At 35.9% G+C, this 24997-nt stretch overlaps 1 protein-coding gene across 1 annotated transcript in view; it reads right to left on the bottom strand.

Annotated features, from left to right (window-relative positions):
* Positions 1-4246: 4246 nt before the first annotated feature.
* Positions 4247-24997, bottom strand: part of LOC149780588 (sodium-coupled monocarboxylate transporter 1-like) — an 82836-nt gene continuing 62085 nt past the window's right edge. Inside the window, exons 8-14 of the mRNA XM_089936401.1 lie at positions 19659-19747; positions 19051-19178; positions 17750-17907; positions 16913-17103; positions 15167-15264; positions 11912-12027; positions 4247-5211 (exon numbers count right to left, since the gene is read on the bottom strand). Coding sequence (XP_089792527.1) covers positions 4981-5211; positions 11912-12027; positions 15167-15264; positions 16913-17103; positions 17750-17907; positions 19051-19178; positions 19659-19747 — 1011 coding nt within the window. The 3' untranslated portion in view covers positions 4247-4980. The remainder of the gene's footprint in view (positions 5212-11911; positions 12028-15166; positions 15265-16912; positions 17104-17749; positions 17908-19050; positions 19179-19658; positions 19748-24997) is intronic.

The raw sequence follows: 24997 nt of genomic DNA, 5'->3' as shown, positions 1-24997 counted from the left end.
AAGATAAAGGCAGTAAACATTATAATTACGCAGATAAGGTTGTTAGAAAAATAACTTCAGTCCAGTATGTTCAAAAATCAGAAACTCGCAGTTTCTTATTTCAAAGTCTAATTTAATTTGGTATTTTAAAAGACGTCCCATTTTTTTAAAATAATATTTAAACACCCCTGAAGTGTTTATGAGGTTATTTGTTCATGGTCTGTTACAGGATCAATGTTAATGCTGCTTTCTTTAAATTTTTTAAAAAAAGCAACAAAAAAACCCCATACAAGACAAGAAAGAAGGAGCAAAGTTCGAGTCTTATACCAGGATCCACGTTAATGTTGCTGTATCTTCAGAATGGAATCCATTCAACATAAAATTTTGGTAAAATGAAGCAAAAGTTTGTTTTAAATTAAATGAAGTTTTCTGAATCTCCGAGCATATAGTACCATGAAAGAATATGTGCCTTTTGCAATTTCGATGTTGAGACCGAATGTTTGTCCCTGTGTCTGCTGTCTGCATGACATTTGAACCTCCATGTCAGTTGTATGTACCAAGTTATTCAGAGTTACGCCCACCAAAGGGAGTATTTTAACGGATTTACAAAGTAAAAATAATTACACACGAATGTCAATGTGTAGACTTGCATCGTTCACATTAAAACAGAAACAGAAAGTTCAAGAATTTGGTTTAACAAACAATATATAAGAATTTATATCGCTCAATATACAAGGGCAATATCTTAGAGAACCCAAAGTTTTACATAGAAAATGTCGTTCTTCGTCATAAGTTTGTGATGTCATTTCCGTTACCAATATTGATAAGAATGATCATATTGCTAGTAGATATCACATGTAGTGTGGTCTATTTTTCCCTGGTTTACAATTTGAGCTTTACCTATTTCGCCAATGAAAAAGATAATTGTCTGTCAATCACCGAAAAATGTATTTTCTCAAATGCATCTCTGGTTTCAAAAACCCTCGTTTATATGCTTCTTTAATGTAGTGCAGACAATTTAAACTTCTTCACTTACAAAGTAATCATTGTCAAGATCATCGAATCAAAATAATCAAAATTAACTGTTTCTTCTATCTTCTAATCAAAATGAAACGTTCTTCTAAATTGCAATTAAAATTAAATGTTTCTTTTGCACATTAAAGAGCATAAAACGCTGATTTCAAATTTCATTCAATCTTCTTGAAATCTGCTACGAAAGAAATTTCATTGTCTTTCACTATCGCTGCTACTCTCATCTATGTCACCAAAATGTAAACGCAGCCACCACAGTACATTGCTCTTTGGTTGGATTCAGTATGATGATATTCAGAGTGTCAAGAAACTGACATTCGGGGTCTGTAACAAACTTGATATCTTTTTGTGATGCGTACCCGGCTATTTTTAAATCTCTTTGGAACTCCCCTGTGGTACCGTTCGCCTGAGTTACTTGGTGACCACTTTTGACTTCTGTATCCATTGTGATAAAAGGGCTAAAAGCTCATTGGCATCTGGTTTGAACTCTGCTGTTACTTACACGCCGTATGTGAAACGCAATATTCTGGATTGGATCTTATCCGGAAGTCAACGAAAAATGATATCTACGTTCACAATAGAAACACTAGTCTCTTCGGGATTGTCGCCTTCAAACCGTTTTTGTTGTGAAGCTCCCCACGCATAACATCCTGGATTAAGGGGGGGGGGGGGCTTTTAAAATAAAACGCCCACCACAAGGACTAAAGTGATATCACTTCCAACCTCATGTGAAGCATCGAATTGACATGGTCGACTATATTCGCGGTCAGTTCGTGGAATAAACCGCGCATCAAACCTGGATGAATACGAAATTTGTCAACTATTACTGTCAAACTCTGGCTATGGACGGATTCAGCAACACAAGTTTGGAATTCGTTATCATGCATCTCATGATATATTTCTTTAAGGGACGAGGAAAGCTCCCCCTAATAATCATTAAATGATATTAATAATTGAAAAAATACTAATTTGTTTAGTCATCAATTAATTTCAAAATTTAATTAATTTTTCATCTGACTGGATTTTTAAATAGTTCATGTGCACACACCACGAATGATTCTTTAGATGCAAACACAAGCGGCCTGAGTGTAGATAGCCAACAAGGCCAAGTTCCGCAGAATAATAATGATAATGTGCATTTAGTACAGCTCCTAATCTTTAGAAGCTCTTAACGCTCACACTATTAGGTAACTCATAAAACACATACAACGACAAGATTACTAAAACAAACACCGTGAAATTACAAAAATAAAAATATATTGACAATACTGAAAGAAGTAAGTTTTAAGAGCAGTCTTCAATCAGACGATATTGTCCTTGTGTCTAAGATTAATGGGCAATTCGTTCCAGGTAGCTGAGCCTGGTACGCAAAAATTTGTTGTCTTTATGACTTCGTCGTATCAGTGGGAACAATGAGAATGCTAGTCTCAGAAAAAGAGCGTAAGTTTCTACATGGGATGTACATTTGGGTGAGGTGAGATAGTCATATTGGGTTAGGTGAGAATGTCATATTGGACTGGAGCTAGTCAACGAAATAAGGCATAGTGAACATATTTTATGTTTGATTTTGGATCCGATGGATAGCCAGTGAGGGTAACAGATCATGTGGGAGGTGTGCTCAGTTCTTCGTACTCTAAGTATAATCCGAGCAGTAGTGTTTTGAACTTTCTGAAGTTTCTGTAGTAGATACTGAGATGAGCAAGATAGAAGAACAATTACAATAGTACAGTCTTTAAAGTAATAAGGAACACACAAGTGTTTTAGTGGCATCAACCGAAAGAAATCTGTGAATTGAACTGAAGCGTCTCAGCTCCAGATATGCAGCCTTGTTTATGTTCATTACATGTTGGTGTAAAGAGAGAGTACTGTCGAGAGTGATAACTTCGATTCGTACTGACTGTGTGAATTTAATGTTGGTATCGCTGATACTTATTGTTCGAGGGAAAGGATGTGAATGAGAAATTATTAACATGGTGGTTAGGATGGCTTCAGTTTTATCATTATTCATCTGAAACTTGTTACAAGTTATCCAATACTTCACATCGGAAATGTAGCGCTATATACTTGTGGTGGTAACCTCAACCTTAGTTTGGCAGATTGATTTGTATATTTTAGTGTCATAGGCATACAGTTGGTGAGACACTGGATCTCGATCTAAGATCTTAAGAACGGCTGAGCATATATAATGAAGAGAACGAGGCCGAAAACAGAGCCTTGATGAAGTAGGGAAGCAGTGCATGTACCCCTTCCCCACAAAGAGAAAGGAAAGTTTAAAACATTTGAGCGAAACGACAGGAACGTTTGCTTGAGTAAAATTTCTTTACAGATAGATGGTTCAGTTTATGCCCTGGAAACGCTTTTAGCTCCAGGTCACCACGCTCCACACCCACTACATTCGTTGATCCATATTGGCCAACAGCCCGAGACCATTTACTAACAATCGTTCATTGTACCTTTCCATGATTACGTATGGACCATATAATGTAGGTGTCCAATACAAGTTGTTTTTATGAGGGGGCGCTCTACGGATATTATGAACTTCTGAGAGAGTGAGAAGTGTAAGGTGAATTTGTTTTCATTTGCAACATGCACAATGGAGAGAATGTTGGCATATCTCTGTTACTTTTATGTACTTGGCTGACATTTATTTGGGTACTGTACTTGTGGAAATTGTAAATGATCTAAGCACAATGCTAACCATAATGATTACTCCCTTGTGCTCGACAAATCAGCATGAATTTGTCTAAAGCACACTATCCTTAGGATATAGTAAAATACGTAAAATTAATTTTCCAGACTAGACAATACTAGCTTCTGAAAGTGAAATAAATGAATTACCAAATACATAAAATGTTTTAAAAATTATCATCTCCGTTTGTTTTGACAATTTACTTCTGAATTCCAGGAAGTCAAAATGACCAAGCGGAGCTCGCAGTTTGCTTAATGGTGTACATCTGAAGTAAGACCAAGATTTATAAAATATAACCCACAACACACCAATCAATCATACACCAAAATAAAGGAAATTAAACGTTGTGTTAACAACACCTAATATATACAAGATAATTTTTAAATAGCCAGTATAACCAGTAAAGAAAACTCTTTCAAACTCTAACCCAATGCAAAATACGAAGCTACAGAGCGCCACCTAATCCCCGGGTCACCATGCTTAATCTGACTTTAATAAAAGAAATCAAACTCAGTTAAGTGATTCATTGAATTTTATTGGCTTTACTGGTCCTATGATGAGTAAAGGTCAGGGGCTTGTTATCGAAAAAGTCAACGCCTGGTCCTCAAGTAAAGTTAACCACACTTGTACCACATTGCATTCCTCAGTATTTCATTTTCGTTAATACATTAGCTGCTTTCTTGTCGGAAAATGCTGCAAAACATCACACAAGGAAGATTAAAGTAGATATTTCTTCTTCAAAATAATACTAAAAACGTTAGGAATCAAAATGTCATTGTGATATATGAGAAGCATATAAAAACAAATATGGAGTACACTACGAAATAATATGATGACTGGTCTTCAACGCCGTTTAGTCGGTGTTTAAATTTGCATTGTAGCTGCTGTGTCTAATCAAAAATGTGCATCTAGGTTCTTGTTCTTTATTATGCATTATTGCTTAGAGGATAAATATAAAAGAGCTATGCCCTCCTGTTGTAACTTCAACTAGTTTTAATACTGTGGACCTTGGTTTGGCAAAATCTTTGAAGAGAATCACCTTTTTCGAATAATCTTCCTCTGCTTTATTCACTCCATCAAGATTAACTATTCCTGTCTAAATAGCATTAAAAACCTAAGCTTGCCACAACAAACTGACCGATATATGTGATGAAGTATAAACAAGTAGTCGGTACAGTACATAGCAATGCAGCATTACTGTACATTTAGGCTTTGCTTTTACAAAGAAATCCTGTTTCAAGTTAGATATGGATTACATGGGATACCAAAATATAGATCATTCAAAATTTTGTCGTAGCTTGGTGTAAGTTATCCACCATTTCCGGTGATATATCTGAATAGAGATTGTTGGATGTCTCGTTGACGCTCGGCAAGTTGTTTACGTGTTTCTTTTGAAGCTCTGGAGGGGACTTGGACACAAAGAATAGGTCTCCATTCTTCAAGCCTCCATTCTTTACCATCACGTCACCGTTGTTCATGTTTGGGCTGTCAAATCCTGGACTGACTTTTTTCTGCAAAAATGATTTCTCTAAAAATATTTCCAAGCATAAAATTCTTCAAAAGAACACATTTCGAAAGAGTACATTTTCAGAATATTTAAGAAATATATTCCCCCCAAAAATTATTTGAAGTGTATGTAACGGACACTAATATAGAGTAGAAGAGGATACTTGCTTTCCATATTTCATCAAATTCTACTTGACTGCATGCCAAGCTACATCCCAATGGCACCATCTACACATTCTTTGTCATTTTTGTTTTATTCGAAAGTCCCATGAACATCACACCAGTTTCCTTATGGGCTATGTAGTAAACATTGCATGATGGCTGTTTACAGTCAAGTTTGTCTGACTCTTAATCTGGGTAATTCGACATTAGGACACGTTTCACCGTACCGTATATACCATGCAACAGTGTTCTAACCTTACGATCTGTATTACAACATTCGTGCAATTCTTACAAGTAATCAAGAGTTTTCATTTAACTTTAGTATTTTGTTCAACAGAAAATATCTTTTTATGGAGAAAAATACGCTACTGTGTAGGCACGGTTATTTTGTATCTGGTGACAAGTTAATCTCACTAACAAGTAAGGAAAATAAGGAAAAATTAGAAATCATGACTCAACATTTTAATGAATTTTTATTTGTACCTCTTGAAACATCATAAAACATACATTTTATTTGTTTGTCTTGTCTATGTTTTGTATTTGCCTTTGAAAGGGACTCATTAAAGAGTCGAAAACGCTTAGGCTAGCTAGATACTAGTTTTGCACTTTCCGAAGTCAGTTTATAACATGTATCTTAATTAATCCCTGACAAACGTGATCCTTTGCTGGATCCAGTGCACTTAAAAGGAATGTTATTCGCCATATGATTTTTATTTTATATATATATATATATATATATATATATATATATATATATATATATATATATATATATATATATATATATATATATATATTACTTACGCGATAATATTTAAAGTTACTCATCCTCCATTAACATACCATTGCATTTATCAATATAATTTGGGAACAACTATTACACAGTCCAACTTTCTCTAGTAATTCTAGTATATATTTTCGGAAGAAAAATTACTCTTTTCATATCAGTCTGTTTTATTACTGTACTGATTTATTTGTTGCTATACCTACATCTGGGTCTTACTTTTTCTTAAATTTCCTGAACTATTGTTATTTTCTCCCCATTATGTCTTGTTTTGTTTGTTTTTTTAAAGATGAACTAGCAACGTTTGAATAAAGGAAACTAATATATTTAACGAGTCGACAATATTGTGATTACATCATCTCAACTGTCTTGTAAATTAACTAGGGTACATACCTAATTCGTGCATAATGTGTGTGTTTGTGTGTGTATATGTGATATTTGGATTTTTAACGTAGCTTTAACGAAATTTCAGGCATATCTCTACGATGTCTGCAGTGTGGCAGTTTATAGTGATGAATATATCACTGGGGCATCATGCCACAGACATGTAGCATGATGTCCCACCCAGTCACATTATCCTGACACAAGGCCGACCAGACTTTACACCAACCTCATAATGCTGAGCGCCAAGCGAGGTAACTGTTAGTACCCTTTTTATGTCTTTGGTATGACTCGTTTGGGGTCCGCACCAACCACCTCCCGCATCCGAGTCGGACGCTCTAACCAGTTGGGCCACCGGCATAGATTATGTTCAAGATTCTTGGTACGATAAGTATAAATAAATTTGTTTGGCAATTGGAACTTGAAAGTGGGCATGTGTTTTGTTACGTAAACTATTTCTGTCTCAGCTAAATCCTAAGGAATCTAAACATTTCCAAATAAATTTGAACATGTACAAGACAAAAGGTGAATGATAAAAAGTCAACGATTTTCTCGTCAAACACATCTTAAGTCAGTTCACATCAAAGAAACTTCCGTATTAGATAGTGAAGCCAATATACTCGATAAGAATGTGTCCACTGTCAGTGGACACTGCATTGGCATTGTATGCTCTCTGTCCTAGGTTCACTTTTCAGGAGAACACGTGTTAGTTATGTGCATCATAAACGCAAGAGACGGTTCACCTTTCAGGAGATACACGTGTTAGTTATGTGCATCATAAACGCAAGAGACTCAATACCATCTCATGATTATGATTTTATTCTATGTGAAGAATGCAACTCTCCAAGGATTAACTTCATATTCAGAAACCTGTTTGTGGAGATTTCATTCATATATATTGCCATGTACAGTGTTCATGCCGATGAACATAATATTGAAAGTCAGTATATGGAATTTTCGAATCAGAAATGAGCAGCCTTCTTTTTTGCATTGCCCTACTAAGAAATGAAAGGTTTTGCACGATTGGCATCATGGAAAGGAAATCAGACACGAGTGTGGCATTTTGCTTTTGACAGGTTTCCATCTAGTTTAATTATTTTAGTAGGGCTATAAAATTATGTGGTACAAATATAGGCTTTATCCGGTTACTACAGAGAGATGGCGCTGTTGGGCGTTGACCGGCAGCTATCAGCAGCCTTTTTTGAACCGTCTGTATACAATATTGCTTCGATCGGAGTCTCCGATTTGAATGTAATTAGTCCGGAAATTTAGAGCACTGGCTAAGGAAGTTTGTAAGGTCAATGACCAAATATTGTGGACGTGGAGGGTATTTCTTACTAGCCAAGATGGTGAATTAGATGCGAAGAATATTGCAGTATTGGCAAGAGTAATTTAAATTGCTTCTGGTTAAAGGCAAAATATTATGATTACAGAATATGTATCATTTGCAAGAATGGATTAGTAGTATATGCTTTAAAAGGTTGGTAGGATATGCAATAAACGGTTGGTAGTATATGCAATAAACGGGTGGTAGTATATGCAATAAACGGGTGGTAGTATATGCAATAAACGGTTGGTAGTATATGCCATAAGCGGTTGGTAGGATATGCAATAAAAGGTTGGTAGTTTATGCCATAAACGGTTGGTAGGATATGCCATAAACGGTTGGTAGTATATGCAATAAACTGTTGGTAATTTATGCCATAAAAGTTTGGTAGGATTAGCAATAAACGGTTTGTAGGATTAGCAATAAACGGGTGGTAGTATATTCAATAAACCGTTGGCAGTTTATGCAATAAAAGGTTGGAAGTATATGAAATAATAGATTAGTAGTATATGCATTAAAAGGTTGATAAAATATGTAAGAATGGGTTGGCAGTATATGTAAGAATAGTAGATCTATGCTGGTAACTGGCTATCTCGAAGCCATTATCTGAAAAATCTTAAAGAATCTCACATCTGCCATGTCATGGAAATGTGTACATAATAAAGTAACACCAAATAGTCAGCTAGCTTTGTCAGTTTTTAAGTACAATTAAATTCAAAGGTAATTGCGATAAGTGTGTTTAATTGTATGTGTATGCTGGATGTGTGTATAACAAAGTACTGGGTTCTTTTATAACACGATAGGCGACAAATTGTTTTTAAATTAAATTAAATTGTTACCAAACCCCCACCGTTCTCTTTGCCCACCTAAGTCTGCTGGATACCTTCAGCTTCCAGCGAATTCTACCAGGGGATATTTAAGACGTTCTGAGTATTAGTTTGCTGTACAAAATAGTGTTTTATTAGTGAAAATTACGTCAGCCCATCCCCATGCGCCTTTACACACTCTCTGTCTGATTATCTAATATTTCAGTGAAATTTTGTTTTCACTTGTGGTATATTGTTAAGACGCCAAAAAACTGCATTTACAACCTCATGGTGCATTTCATATCGTCTGCCCTTCAGCCAGTCTTTGATTAAGGGATACAGCCAAAATAAATAGGAGCTACATCAGGGCTGTATGGATGATTAATAAAGTTTGAATAATGTGATCCTCCAGGACGTCTGTCACGATTTATGCGCTGATGCGTTGTCGTGGAATTGATTAAAACCTCGTGCATCCTTGAGCGGACATGTGTTTCGGTAGTGCACCACAACGTTTGGGAACACTTTGGAGGCATAAATATGACTAGGTTACACTAAAAGAGTCACGCATGGGTACTTGTACAACAGGACCTTTTTACATCGAATCCATCTAACTTTACATATGATGATGTCTTCATGTACAAATTTAAAACCTTGCATGCTCAAAACCATATTCGATTACACCTTTTGACATCGAATTAGTTCTCACTTATAAACAGAAAACTCGGTGCTGGTAACCAAAAAAAGTTATGTTCAAATCACTACATCGGCTATCAAAACAACATAATATATGTTTTTACCAATTCCAACTGTCTTCAAGAAATCCTTTTTGTTTTCATAGTAAGTCAAATGATGTCCGAGCCGTTCATTGTTGTCATATATCACATATACAAACGATATCCGAGCCGTTCATCGTTGTCATATATCACATATACAAATGATATCGAGCCGTTCATCGTTGTCATATATCACATATACAAATGATGTCCGAGCCGTTCATCGTTGTCATATATCACATATACAAACGATATCCGAGCCGTTCATCGTTGTCATATATCACATATACAAATGATGTCCGAGCCGTTCATCGTTGTCATATATCACATATACAAATGATATCGAGCCGTTCATCGTTGTCATATATCACATATACAAACGATATCCGAGCCGTTCATCGTTGTGATATATCACATATACAGATGGATCAAAAGATGGAGACGAGGTTGGAGCCACGTTTGCAAAACCAGATGGCACCATCTCGAACCAGTTACCAGACAAAGCTTCCATTTTTTAATGTAGAAATTAAAACCATACTGAAATATTTGAATCACAGTGAAACCTCTAAAAACTAAATTCATTTTATTTTTATATACTCTTTCCGAACTAAAAGCCTGGGCAGACCTTACATTTGACAAGTCGGTAATATGCCAGATCTTACAGAAACGTGATCTGCATATACGTAACTGGACAAAGTTTTCTCTATTCATAGCTGCCTATTTTACACTGATCTTAACGGTAATGAAAAGGTAGATAAAGCAGCCTGCAGTCACCCGTTTCCTAATGGAAGCTTCCATATACTGACTCAAAGTGCATATCAACGTGATCTTTTAGGTGAATTTGCTAAAATTAAATAGTAATGTTCTAAAATTTGATACTAATATAGTTGAACCAAAGTTTATTCAGTCCTGATTGTTGAATGTTGTGTACCTTCCAGACGAAAATTATTGATCGCTATGGACCATTACTAAACTGGTACTAACAGGGCCGGCGCCAGACTATCTGGCGCCCTAGGCAAGGTTAGATTCTGGCACTCCCCCTCCCCCCCCCAAAAAAAAAATCAATTTCAAAATTTGTAAACAATAAAATTTTCAAATTATTTTGAGAAATGCGCCCCTTGAAATCAGCGCCCTAGGCGGCTGCCTAGTTTGCCTATATGATAGCGCCGTCCCTGGGTACTAAATTAGGTACAAATTGAGCACGTAAGGTATAATCGTAAGAAATAACAGGGTAGTACTCATTTTTTTTTTTCAACACACGCAGCTTTCAATGTTCCATCACAGTGCGTGACATTCAGTCCGGTTTGTATCGGATCACACCTTTAGGATGACCTCGTCCAAAAATGTCTACGTACTTTAACATTGATTTTGTCATATGTGTTCATTGGGGAATGTACATAATGACCTTCCAAGGAATATGGATGTGTGAGAATCACAATACAATGTACAACAGCTATTTTAAGGTATCTGTAATCAAATTCTAAAACGTACACCCATTACTGCATGGGTCGGTACTAAAATGAACACCCTTTACTGCACGGGTCGTTACTAAAAAGTACACACATTAATGCACGGGTCGGTACTAAAAAGTACACCCATTGCTGCACGGGTCGGTACTAAAAAGTACACCCATTACTGCACGGGTCGGTACTAAAATGTACACCATTTACTGCACGGGTCGTTACTAAAACGTACACCCATTACTGCACGGGTTGGTACTAAAAAGTACACCCATTACTGTTCGGGTCGGTACTAAAAAGTACACCCATTACTGCACGGGCTGGTACTAAAAAGTACACTCATTACTGTACGGGTCGTAAAAAGTACACCCATTACTGTACGGGTAGTTACTAAATGCCTACATGACCTGTATGACTTGTAATTTAGAGCATGATATAAATCAGTAGGATCTTCATACTTGGCAATATATGTGGAATGGAAGCTTAAAAATTGTCAGATTATGAAACCTAGTATTTGAGAGTGACGTCCCTTGTATAACAAATTGGCAGAGATGAAGTAGCATTGTGCCGATTGCGTGAACCTTAACCAAAGTGTTTACTATGTCAGTGTCCACTGACAGTGGAACATACTTTTCTCGTGTATGGAACATAATTTTCTCGTGTGTCAACATCTATCTTGTGAAACAGAAGCATCTTAATGTGATCTCGATGCAGAATCTGCAACACACAATACAATTTTTAATTTTTGAGGAAATGCGAGTTTTGACCATATATTTTAGTGATTTAATATTTGTTGTCTTTAAGTTTTGCTTTAATACATTTTCCAGAATTGTAACATATCAACTTTCATTTATTTCCCAGAGTTTATCTTCCTATAGCTTTTGTGTAATTGTATGTATTTATGAATTCGTTTATCTGGTACCATATAGCGATTGTTGTGCTGAGGTGCCGTTAAATGCTAATACCCACAAATACCAAGGATTTTGTTGTTGCATATATAACTCGGTCCTACCATTTGGATAGGCTCTTCGTAGGTGATCTCTTCGTCCTTGATACGTCCGAAGCTGTGCATTTGATGATAGAGGGGTGACAAAAATTTACGGGGAACCGGTCTGTTCTTCGTGCCACCTGAGTAATAATAATAATAATAATAATAAAGTGATATTCATGGATTGAACACCTAAAACTATTATTTACTGTAACACTATCTTGCATTTATTGCGGATAATTCGACTAAATGTTTATTATTACAATATGTTAAAGGTCTAAATTTTCGCAATTATAATTTTTGAAATTATATCTAGAAAATATAATCGTATTATGATATTTGATTTAACAGTTGCTTCTTTAATAAATGCCATTGTCTGCAATTTAAGTATGAGTGTCGAGTAAAATTAAATCATGGTTCGAAATCATATAATCATGAAATATCATTAACTGATTAATCGCCTCATCAGGACATGAAAGACTCTTAAGTGCCGAGGCAATGAGTGTAAAGGGGTGGATTGAAACCGTTAGAATAAAAAAAAAACGAGTACAAATCGGAACTTTTTGCAAGGATGGAATTACAGAATTGCCTAGCACACATCGCGCGGTAGGATATCATCAGTACGGAATCCAAGCACATTCCACTGAGGTACACCGCGTGCAGGACTATAGACCATCTCTTCTCTCCAGTAGGGGAATTTTCTACCTTTTTAATATCCTCTAAAGAGACGTTATTTAATAATTAAAGAAAATTAAGAAAGTGGAAGTATTCCTTTTTGGAAAGAAACACAATATTAATGTTATAAGATACAGGTCATTTCACCAAAGGCAGACCAAAAATACACATCCAAGAAATCTTTCATTTCGTGTAATTTAGTATATAGTATCGGCGAAGAAGCAAGATAGGTATAAAGCAAATTTAATGTCAAATAAGTAAACCAAAAATTGTTACTAATTATAATAATATGTGTACTTAAAGTGTTGCTATAGGTCTAACGCCGATGAGAATAGATTAACGTCAGCAGTGTGGGAATATGACACAGTAGACAGATGAGATTCTGTTTCAGAATTTTGTCCACAGACTGTGTATAAAAGCGAGAACAGTCACAATGCACCAAAGCGATGACCTCTCGTGCATTAATCAGACAACGTCACACTGATGCACGTTGATGAATTGAACCTCCTTTGCCGCGGTCATTCCTTTTGCTGATTCATTGACACTCTCAATCTCACTGACGTAAATATTGTATATGTTGGTGTTGGAGTCATCTTTGTTCAAAAAGGCTATAGTGACGTCCTTAACGAATTGGCTAACGATGCATAGGAATTCCTTTCAGGTGTATTATTTTGATAAGAATCGTGATATGCACCGTCGAATGCGCTGACCATTCATGATGATACTTTTTGCTTTGGTCGACGTATTAGTAATTGTCGATGAAGTTGATTAACACCAGTAATGTTATCAATGGCCAGTTTTGCAGATGTTTAAAACGTATATGTTATGATGCGTTCTCATGATGCGACGTTGAAGAATCGCGCGCAAGCTGTCTATTCCCGTGTTTGTACGATTAATAGAGCCAACGACTGAGAGGAGAGTAGGACTGATGACTTCTCTCCTGTGTCCTGTCGTGTCTAAGCTGCTTACGAATAAGCTTAGTATAGGCCTCGATAATTGTTGAACGTTATTGGTCACAGATCGCTCATGGCCTCGACGATGTCATTCGGTAGTAGTAGCTGGAGTGAAAGAGATGTCAGGATGCATTTGCGTACAATGTCGTTGTCACGGTAGTAGTTTGAGGGTCACAATGAACGACAACTCTTTATCTGAGTATTGACAAAGTGAAAACAACATTCTCTGATTTCTTCATATTCGCCCCAGCTTTTACTTCCGCTTCTTCGTAATCAGCCATTATGGTATGTGGCGAAATTTTGGAAGAATATCCTCCACATTTCCCAACACTGCCTCGTAAAGAGTCATCATTTTCAGAATCATTAAAATAAAACACACTTTAAAAGGCGTAAGCATGAAAAATCTCACTGAGAACAGTTGATAAAACAGACGAGGCACGGTTTGAAACGTCGTATTCATCCATTGGCTTCCTTCAGCAAATCTAACTGCCCATCTGTTTCGATAAAAACACAAGAGCCGTGGTCAAGAGCTTTTACATCATTCTGGTAGAATGCCAGTCCGTTGCACCCAGCACACATTGAGCCATTAATGTAAACATTCACTCCGTCGATGGTTGTTGGTAGTGACGCCAAATGATTCTGTTATCGTCACATCGGCTCGTTTGCGGCAACTCTCAGCTAACTACCTTCATGTTATTTCTTTTAGCATATCTGACTGGCTGACTGGCACTTCGCATATTTCACCCGCGGCGTGTACAATAGTACTTGAGCAAGTGTTCATCGTATACGTATAGAAAGCTCCAATGGTTTGCAAAGAATCAATTCGGATTTTGGCTCCATCTTCATACGGTTATGTTTAAAGCCCTTCTGACATGTCTTACTTCCACGATAAACTTCATTGATGGGCACTTTACGTTATTGCGAATAATATTTTTTTTAACCTTGGTGTCGGCTTGTATTTCGCATCCCATGATGCACTCCCGCTAAGATCTGAGTAAATGAAAGCTAGCAAAGAGTCTTTGTTAATGCAACAAGGGTGCAGTGATGCATGCCCGCTATGCCCTGATTAGATGAAAGCAAGCAAACCAAAGTGTCCTCAAATTGGCGTCTTTGTTAATGCCGCAAGGGGGCATGCATTATTTAAGTTTGTAGGCTTCCCTTGATGTACGCCCACAACGCCCCGAGTAGATGAAAGCCAACAAACCGAAACTAGAAGCTTGTCTCCATAAACTAATATAGGAAACAAAAGATTTTGTTGAAGTTGGCACATACAGCTACTGTCAACATAAACATGTATTTCTTTATGTCGATGTCAATCGAATTCTGTATTTGCGGTTTCGTGCCATGCAATGTGTTCTCGTGGTTTCCATACTCGGTGTGTCCTACCTTGAGAGAAATTGTGATTTGTACTCGTGGTTTTCATACTCAGTGATTCCTGCTATGCATTTTCATTATACTTCGGGTGTTTCCGTGCTCACGGTTTCAATGAACCACCGTAAAGTACCTTATTCACAGACACTTAAAAGGCGATATTAAAAAATCGTACAATTATTTGGCCGAACAAAAATTATATCAAAACATATTATCATATAATTGACACTGATTTGTATAAATCTATATACAAGTTTAAAAATGCTTAATTTCATCGAACCTGTTAAACAACTGGCGATAACTGCGACAACGACAGTTACAATAACTGCAATAAGGCTGTACCATAAATATGATATGCTGTAAAACTCTTCCAGACCACTGCAAAAGATTATGTTATATATATTATTGTGCAAAATAGATTTTCTATTCATGAAATAGAGACATGCAAATAAGATACATTTACCATATGGATTAGCAATCATATAATTCTGTGCAAGCATATTCAATTGAACACATTACCGAATCTGTCAGCACATATTGTGACTGATGACCGGGCTCTACGCGTCTTGTTCTTATATTAATCTCAAGCGAAAAGCTTTGACTTTGATCTGTGGAGACATTATACGACGACATAACTGGGTCTATGTTGTTTGGAGTTGTACATGAGCCAGTAGGATACATTATATTATGTCATTTTGTCGCCTTATTTACTTACTTGGAATTTTCATTGCGTTTCGAAGACGCGGGCATCAGCACTGTGCCTTGTTTGAACTCTCAACCGCGAATTGGTTTTCGAAGTGGTAATATATAATTATTTTCAATCTTTCTTCACAATTGAGAACAGACAGTTACGAGTTTCAAGACCTTCAAAATCAAAGCTTTGCTTATGGCAAACAATGTTCGAGATTTGCTAATTCTAAAGCCGATAACCTCACTGAAAGTCACATCTAAATAACGCACACACTGTTTTAGTTCGGATCAAAGAAGAATCAGGCTTTAAAAGCGGTTGAGCGAAATATAACAGATGATCTGTTCCAAGAAACTGTGGTTAAGATACGGAAATATTCAGATACGCTGAATCCGAATAGACCAAATGACAATTACCACATCTGAATTTTGTTTAAATTTTGGTATATACTGAAAATTTCATGAAAAATGACGGAACAGTTTTGAAGTCATCAGCATGTAAACCTGAGTTTGATATATATAGTGGCTTCCAGCAGACCTGAATTAAAAAAAAAAATATTTCAGTGTCCCTTTAAATTACGTGGTCTTACACCATTGCCGGCATAGACTGGTATACAGCCCATGAGTATCGTTTCCGATCAACAATTAGTACGTAATTCAGAAACAGGAGTAGGCACAAGATGAAGTTAGCTTACATTTGCAACTTGTACAGTGGGGAGAATGTTGGCTTACCTCTATGCTGCTTTCATATACCGTGACTGACATTTTTTAAACTTGGTAATGAGCCGAACAAGTCTGCAGAGCACTAACTTTAGCAATTGTTAAAATAGGAAATTATGAAATAGTCAACATAGGTAAAACAAGCTTCTGAAAGTGGAATAAATAAATTATATAAGTATTAAAAAAATATATTATCGGCTCGTTTTTTCCCCTCCAATTTACTTTTGAGGTCCGGGAAGTGAAAAAAAAGCAAGTGGAACTAGCATTTTATAACAGATGCACATTTGAAGTAAAGCCAAGCTGTCTACTCTACGACTCAAATTACACCCATCAATCACGAACTAAAAAAGAGGACATCAAAGTTCTTTAATAATACCAAAGACATGCAAGATTTTTTTTTAATAGTCACGATTACTATACAAAAGTACAAAACAGAAAATATATGGGTTATATTGGCATATCGTAATAGGTTCATTGAAAAGACCTCTTTGTAGCCATGCAAGGATGAGTTTCTTGAGGCAAACAAATTCGCAATATCAAGGAGATTGCGTTTAGGGAAATTCATATGCTTATTACAACAGTCTAAAATATTTATGCATTTGTCAAATACTAAGCTCACCTCTTCACTTTCTCCGGCAATGCTGCTGCTGTCGTTGTTGACATCATGGTAACAGTTGTTATGTTTGTGATACTGGCACTCTGAGGGGCATCACATGGGTTAGGAGGGGCATCAGCGTTGGCCATTACGATTGATCCTATTGCAAGCCAGAAGCATATCACCAAGCTGGCTATCATACCCGCCATAGCCCCCTAAGAGTAAGACTAAAAAGTTAACCTCTAACCTGATTGTTTCGAAACTGTTTGTAAGGTGCAGGAAAAAAATTACATAACATATATTGATCATACTGTGTGGAGATGGAATCTTTAATTATAAATAGACGTTATTATTTCTCAATAAGAAGGAAAAACAAAAACAACCGGCGCACACTCGGTATATCTGTCTAACTATAATGAAAGTCTAGTCATCAATATACGAAATACTTTAATTGGGGCATTCACGTACAATATCTTTTGTGGTCATAATTTATTTATTTATTCTTTATTTATTTATTTATTTATTTATCGTGGCGGTGACAATGGTGCTCACTGTAATAAACTGTTATATGCAGATTTTAGTGTAATTGTTGTTCTATCTTGTCTATATTTTATGTTTATTTTTCTCGTATTGGCGGTAATACTGCAATGGTCCTAAACATAAATCTGATATCTTTTAAAGTTTTACATATTGAACTGATAGATAGATAGATAGATAGATAGATAGATAGATAGATAGATAGATAGAGCTAAATAGATAGATATATAGAGCTAAATAGATAGATAGATAGATGAACATCATATGTGTTAACTACTAACTCTAAGGACGAAAAGGAAAAGATCATCACGAAGCTGTACTTACAATGGCATTGACGGTGGGGATGAACATGGCGCAGACGAAGACACCCAGTAGAGGTCCGCCGAGCACCCCGAATATACTCAGTCCCACCTGTAGGATTAATTTACCAAAATATTCCGCTAAAAATGCCAGTCCGATGGTCAGGCCTCCTGATCCGAAAGCTAAAGAGACAATATTATAAAAATTTGTAGAATCAACACTGTTCATATACAACGCGACGCAACAATAGAAAGTTTGTTTCCGTGTTAGTTTCCACAAGCAAAGCATAATTTTACTGTATGTAGAATGTAAATCAACTTTAATTTACACATACGTATACAGTCTTGTACTGTATTATACTTATGTCCACGTGATACATATATGTCATTCCTTTCTGCTTTGTTGACTTATTATTACAGCATTTCAATCACATCTGAGGAAATTCTGTTATATCTGTCTTCTTGTCATTATTTAATCGAAAATAGGATTGCATTGCTAGGCTCTATATATTAGTTTCACATCGGGGTATTTCTTCTTCTTTTTTTATTTTGTTGTCTCGTGGAGATTTTCAAATTAAAAAATTGATAGGTATCAAAGTATGTATTCCGTTCGAGGAACAATTATTCTATTGTATGTGAAAATGTAATTATCCGACTTAAAATCCAATAACTTTACTGTCCAGAAGTCTGCAGTGATATCCATGACAAGGGACATACTATTCTTGATTCCAGTACTCTTTCATCAATGTGTGAGCTAAATCCAAGCCAAAACCCCGGCCATCATCTCTTCCCTTTTGAAAGTTCTCTTCCGTAGTACTTTGGGCTTCTCTGTTAGTACTAGGAATAATCTAAGGTGCTCGATAGTTAAGCGTATTCCTGTATACGGAAAAGGCTGAGCTTTTCACATGACATGTTAGGTGCTTGTCGGTTAAATTACTTATATCTTCTGTATTTTTAATAGGGGTAACTAAGTCGTCAAATCCTCACTGCAATTAAGCCGACGTTTTTATAATATACGTTGTAGTTGCGTGCAATGAGAACCTCTGCTGCTTGTAACTTTATTATAATGGGGGTTGTTAACACTCACGTATTCAAACTGTGTCCACAAGTCAGTAAACTATCATGCACAGTTTTTAATTTCTCCTAAAACCGCCATAACGTTTGCGAATTAAACCTCTCTCTCTCTCTCTCTCTTTATATATATATATATATATATATATATATATATATATATATATATATATATATATATATATATATATATATATATATATATATATATATATATATATATATGTATGTAATTTAGATCGCGAAAAAACAAACCCATGATCTTGGATATAACTGTTGATGCTTTTTCTGTCATCTTGACGCCCTTAACGGACTCATAGACTGGCTCAACCATGTCCATCATTATGACGAGGGCAATCGCATTTATCCCAGACGAAACAGTGCTAGAAGAAGAAAAAAAGTTGCTTTTCTTTATTCTGTTTCAGTACGAGATGTCACTTGTGGGGGAAAATGTTATTTGGATGTGTGACAAGACTAGCATTACACAATCTCATTATATGTAGCTAATGATATCGATACTGAGAGAAACAGAAAACCTATGAGAACAATATTGACCAAGTCGTATCGTTAAGTTATCGCGAGTACTTCACTGAGCTATGTTGTTAAGTTATCGCGAATACTTCACTGATCATGTTGGTCTTTGCTCCGACACCAAGTTAATTAATATCATGTAAAACGTACCTATTGAAATTGTCATAGCTTAAATATTTTTCATCCAAGTTTAATGATATTTTCACAATATACTTCAAATTCCTACTTAGTTCATGGAGATAGTATAAATGGAAAAATTTGAATTTGAAATAAAATGTTATACAAATGTGTAGGCATGGTTATCTCATACGACAGTTGGCTAATTATTGTACCTTAGTGATGCACTAAAAATGCATGCCAATAACAACCCGGGGAAGCCATGGAAATCCCCTAGAACGTCCATAGTCATCCATGGCACCAACTGAAAGATATGATCAAACTTATTTATGAGAAAGATATTTCTATTTAAAAGAAAACAACAGAGTCAGTCTTAAAAAGCTCATCACGTCAGCACATTAACTACTGATAAGGCTACCGGAGGCGTGTTTATCATCATAAAGAAAACAAAATTCTTCACAATCAACTTAAATTTAATACTACTTTACTATATTCCCAAACCTCAAAGGCTCGGGCAGAAATGGAACTCGATAAAGGTAGATTGGGAATCGTTTCAGCCTCTCTGCGAGTCAAATCTGTCAGGTGATTGTTTGGACAACGTAGTGGATCCAGTAACTCCCATTTACAACGATATTCCATGTTGATGTTGCTGGGAATAAAATACCAAACACTATAGATTCTTTATTTTGACTGAATGTCTGAAACTAACAATTTACATGGACTATTAATAGCTTAATATGTTTAAGATATCTGATGTTTGCAAATTGTATCTCAAATAATAATAATAATAATAATAATAATAATAATAATAATTTTTGCAATTATTATTATTATTATTATTAGAAACATGCCTTTATTTTCATCTGCCATAGCAGGCAATTCACAAAATTAAAAACGAACACTTCTTTGAACCAAATTTTAGAGTCAATAAAAAATTAATCTTTGATACTAAGTTTTAGAGCTGAGAATCGGATAAGCGAGCTTAACACTTTTTCAAACTAAAAAAAACAATTGAAAATAGATAATGGATTCAGTAACGTATGTAGTTCTTTAAAGATACAAATCTTTAATATAATTTCTTTAACAGTAAGATGGCGCCAATATTTAAATTAAGCACAGCAGGAGATAACTGGAATACACTGTAATAAACTTGGGAGTATGCACATTTGGTTATAGCGCCCCGTTAAAAGGAATTCTTAGATTTTTGTGATTACTTGTCTGATTATTGGAATTCGGTGCAATAGAAATACCGAATACGTGACCCTGGAATATTAAAATCTAGTGGTGTACATTGGTGGTGTGACTGCAGTGGCTGTATTTATGGGTAGGAAACTGGTAAATTACACAATGGAATCAATTAGAAGGGACTCCGCAGATATCGTTCATGTCACCATGGTGGCAAATGTGATGCATTTTGTACTGGCAAAATGTGCCTGGAAACCGTGGATTAACTGGCCTAAGGTGGCGTAGTTAAAATAGTTCCCTGTGTAAAAGGGTTAGTTGTAGGGTTTCTACGGCGTATATTAGGCAGGTTGTGAGCTCTGTGGTCTTGCATTGATTAGAGTAAAATTTATGCATAGACTGGACACGTCGGGTTTTCTAATTTACAACTGAACTTGTATGGAAATCTTTGGAAATTTGAGGTAAGCTTATGACTTCTAGCAGGAATCGCGCCTGGGTTTGACACCGCTCGGTCAAGTAAAGACCACTGGCTTCTAACAAGACATATGTAAACGGCATTGGTGATTTCAGAGTACAGTGCCACCATCAGGTGTTGTTGGGTGAGTACACATATTATGTGTAGTTGGGCACATTAGGTGTAGTTGGGTGAGTGGATATAAATTATTGTAGAGACATATCGATAAGTCAACAAAGACAATTAACACTGTGTTTTGTAAGAAAGCAGTATGCTATGTTTTCACTGTAACTGATAATGCGTGGAATTAGAACATATATCTGAAATGATAAGGAGTGTTTTTGAGAAACATAGATTGGGAAGGCATGTTCGGCATATTCTTATTTGATAGACATAAATCTTTAAATTTATTTCTATGAAATACTATTGGATTAAATTCTGGTCCACAAAAAGAATAGATTTAAATTAAAGTACAAAACAGGATAAGAGGTCATAAACCAATCAAAACTGCTGCACACACTAAACTTAATGTATCATACTGTTTATAAAAGAAAGACAGAATCGCTCTTCAACTAAGAATAATTAAATGTTATGATCTTCACTCCATTTACATGTTAGAGTACAGCACTTAAAAATAATTCAAATTATAGAACAGGAAAATGGACTGTTGTTGGTTTTAACGGCGTTTATAATGCATTTTTGGCTACGTCTTGCATAGGAAACGGGAACCAAGCGCCTTTATCAAGGATACGCTTTGGCTGCTGTTGTTGGCTGCCATCGTCTTCGCTAGCCAAAGTTCTGATATGTTAAGCTATATACAACTTCGCGGATAGATCAGATCCACTGCATCAAATCAAAATACAATTGTTCAAATTTGAAAATGTTTCCTTTATAATCAATACACTGGGTGCACACAACCTGAGCGGACTCATAAATAAGTGATTTTCCACTGCATTTCCGTGTTTGTACAAATGCATCCTTTCTCTCAAATACACATGTAATGGCTTCTTTCTGGTATGTAGTCAGAGTTTCGATATTAAACTTACAAAGTATCCTTTTGAAGTCAATCGCCTCCACCATTTTCGACCAATGTACGATGCACGACTATTACACTCTGTTGGTTAGTTGGCGTTACGTACCAAGTGAGGTAGCTCGTGAAATCCAATGAATCTCGCTAGTGCATAGCACTGACATATCTGATCGGTCCATCAAGGAGTAGCTAGGTTACCATATCAGAAACTTGGCTAGCGAAGATGGACTGCATGGGTGGGTATCGAAATCGCGACCCTTTACCAACTGAGCTACTGCGGCTTCCCAATACAGGAATGGTAGACTCATTTTTTTTATTGCAATATATAAGTCTTGGCAGAAGAATGAAGTAACGAATTTTTTTCTCATTTAACAAGCTCGATAAATGCAAATACTTCCTAACATGACAAGTAAATGAACTAGATATTTAAGTGATACATTCAAGCATGTTAGGTTTTCTCTAATAATGCGTGGCATATGCGTATTTTTAAAATCATTATATATTCAATATTTGATGATTAAATGATACTCATTTTCTAACACTGAGCAAACTGGGCATATTTTAATTTCTCTGGGAGTCTTCTTAGGTCTAATCAATCAACCAGATTAAATTTTAAATTCTCTGTTTTCGGATATACCCTGTCGAACGCCTTCTTGAAGTCAATGAATGACATGACAGGGGTCAGGAAGACTTTTGACAGGGATATGGTATGCAGCCTTGTGGACCACCATGCGGGTATACAATATAAACTCAAAACTAATCAGCACGATAGGAAACTTGTATGACAAGGCGACGAGCGCAGCTTAAATCAATGGCAATATAGGGAGACTGATTCAGAACCACAGTCAGAGTCGGAAAGGGGTGCCTTCTCTCACCCACTCTCATCAACATCTACCTGAAAAGGATCATGTCTGATGCATCGGATGACCATGGGGACAATATTAGAGTTGAAGATATAACTATCACTAACCTGCGCTTTGATGATTATTTCGATGGCTTAGCAGGAGATGAACAAGATCCTGAAACCTTAGTGAACCGTCCCAAACAAGCATCACGAAAGTATGGGATGGAGATCAGCGCTGAAATGACTAAGCTAATGGCAAACAAGCCAAGCGGCGTAAAAAAATGAAATAAGAGTGAATGGACAGAAGCTGTGCACAAGACAAGCTTCAAGTATCTAAGTGCAATAACCTCTGATGAAGGTTCATGACCTCTGGCTTTGTCCAGGATTGCGCAGACAACAACTGCACTGGCTAGGCTGAAGACTTTTTGGAAGGTCAGCAACTATACCTTTGGGTCCAAGATTAAGCTTATGCGATTCCTCGTCATGTTCATATTCCTGTATGCATGTAAGACACTGACCTTGACAGCATAACTAGAGAGAAGACTCAATGCCTTAGTGGTGAGATGTTTTCGAAGAATCCTGAAAATCGCATACTTAGACCACGTCTCGAGTGAATAGGTGCGCATTAGAATCCAAGGTGCAATAGGATCATATGAAGATCTTCTCACCATCGTAAAGAAAGACAAACCAAGATGGTATGGTCACGTCTAGCGCACATCTGACCTGTTAAATACAATCTCATATGGTACAGTGAGAGAAAAGTGAAGACATGACAGACAGAAGAGATGTGAAGATAATATCAAAGAGTGGACATGCATAGAATTCGCAAAGTCCCAAAGTCCGCAAATTTATCAGTGGCACCCCTACGACCAGCCAGGTTACGGGAGAAATGAAAATAAATAAATTTACGGATGCCAATAGCTTAGATATATGATAATATAAAAATTGCAAATGTTCTGTAGAAACTAGCTATTGCTGAATTTGACAAACTGTAATTTCAATTTCGAATAAAATTATCTGACAACATTTGTTTTTAAAAAGTCAGAAACTAAATTAAAACACCAACACCGTAGAAAAGCCAAGCTCAAGAACGCCAAGATTATATATTAAAACGATAATATTGGTAACTCAAATTTGCTTTCCGGATTAAAGAGTACCATCATTTTAATATCATATGGTACACACGTTTTGTATAGTTTCTTACAACTAGTTGAGTAATTTTAGCCAGTATTTCGTTATTAAAAAATACCTTAGAGTAATGAATGAAATTATGCCAGCTTCACCATATATAACATTATTTTTGTGAATAATGTTTGACACTAAATAATTCCTTGATGTCATGTAATTATACAATTTCAGTGGAATTTGCTTTGACTAAAGCGTTATATTTTATTACAGGAGTAAGACATTTATAAGAATGGTTTAGAGCGTTGCTGACGAAAACATTAATGATCTGTAAAGACATTGAAATAACTTGTAAACTGTTCTCAAGGCCGTAAAACAACTTTATCATACTTACTTTTATCCAATTAAGGTAGTTTTCATTTTCTGAGCCATTCATGTACATTACAAATAAAAATGGAGAAAAACATTCGTCTTTACGTACAGCTAAAATGCATGAAATTTCAAATGGTTTCTGAGACATAACCTTATACTTTATATTTGCATAGTTATCTTGAGTAACAGTTAACATTTAACATTTTGCTACTCATACCAGGTTTAATTTATTTAAAGTATACATTATCTCTAGCAGCATTATCAACAGCCTGTGTAAAAATCAATGACTCCACAATGTAATAACTTGCCATTATTTTTATATAAGTCATTAAACCATAAAAAAATTCATATATTATCTCGTTTCCATATTTTTCCTAAACCCTAAATGTGATTAAATAAGATAATAAAAAATATTATTCGTTCCAATTTCATAACTTTAGCATTCAATATATCCGTGAAACGTTTTCCAACTGAATTCAGTAGCGCTATACCTCTGTAATGTTTTCGAACCCTGGTCGAGTCATACCAATGACTTACAAAAATGGTA

The sequence above is a fragment of the Sinohyriopsis cumingii genome, chromosome 16 (genome assembly GCF_028554795.1).
Source record: "Sinohyriopsis cumingii isolate HCF-2022 chromosome 16, ASM2855479v2, whole genome shotgun sequence".
NCBI classification, from domain to species: Eukaryota; Metazoa; Mollusca; class Bivalvia; order Unionida; family Unionidae; genus Sinohyriopsis; species Sinohyriopsis cumingii.
This window is presented reverse-complemented; position numbering and strand designations above follow the sequence as displayed.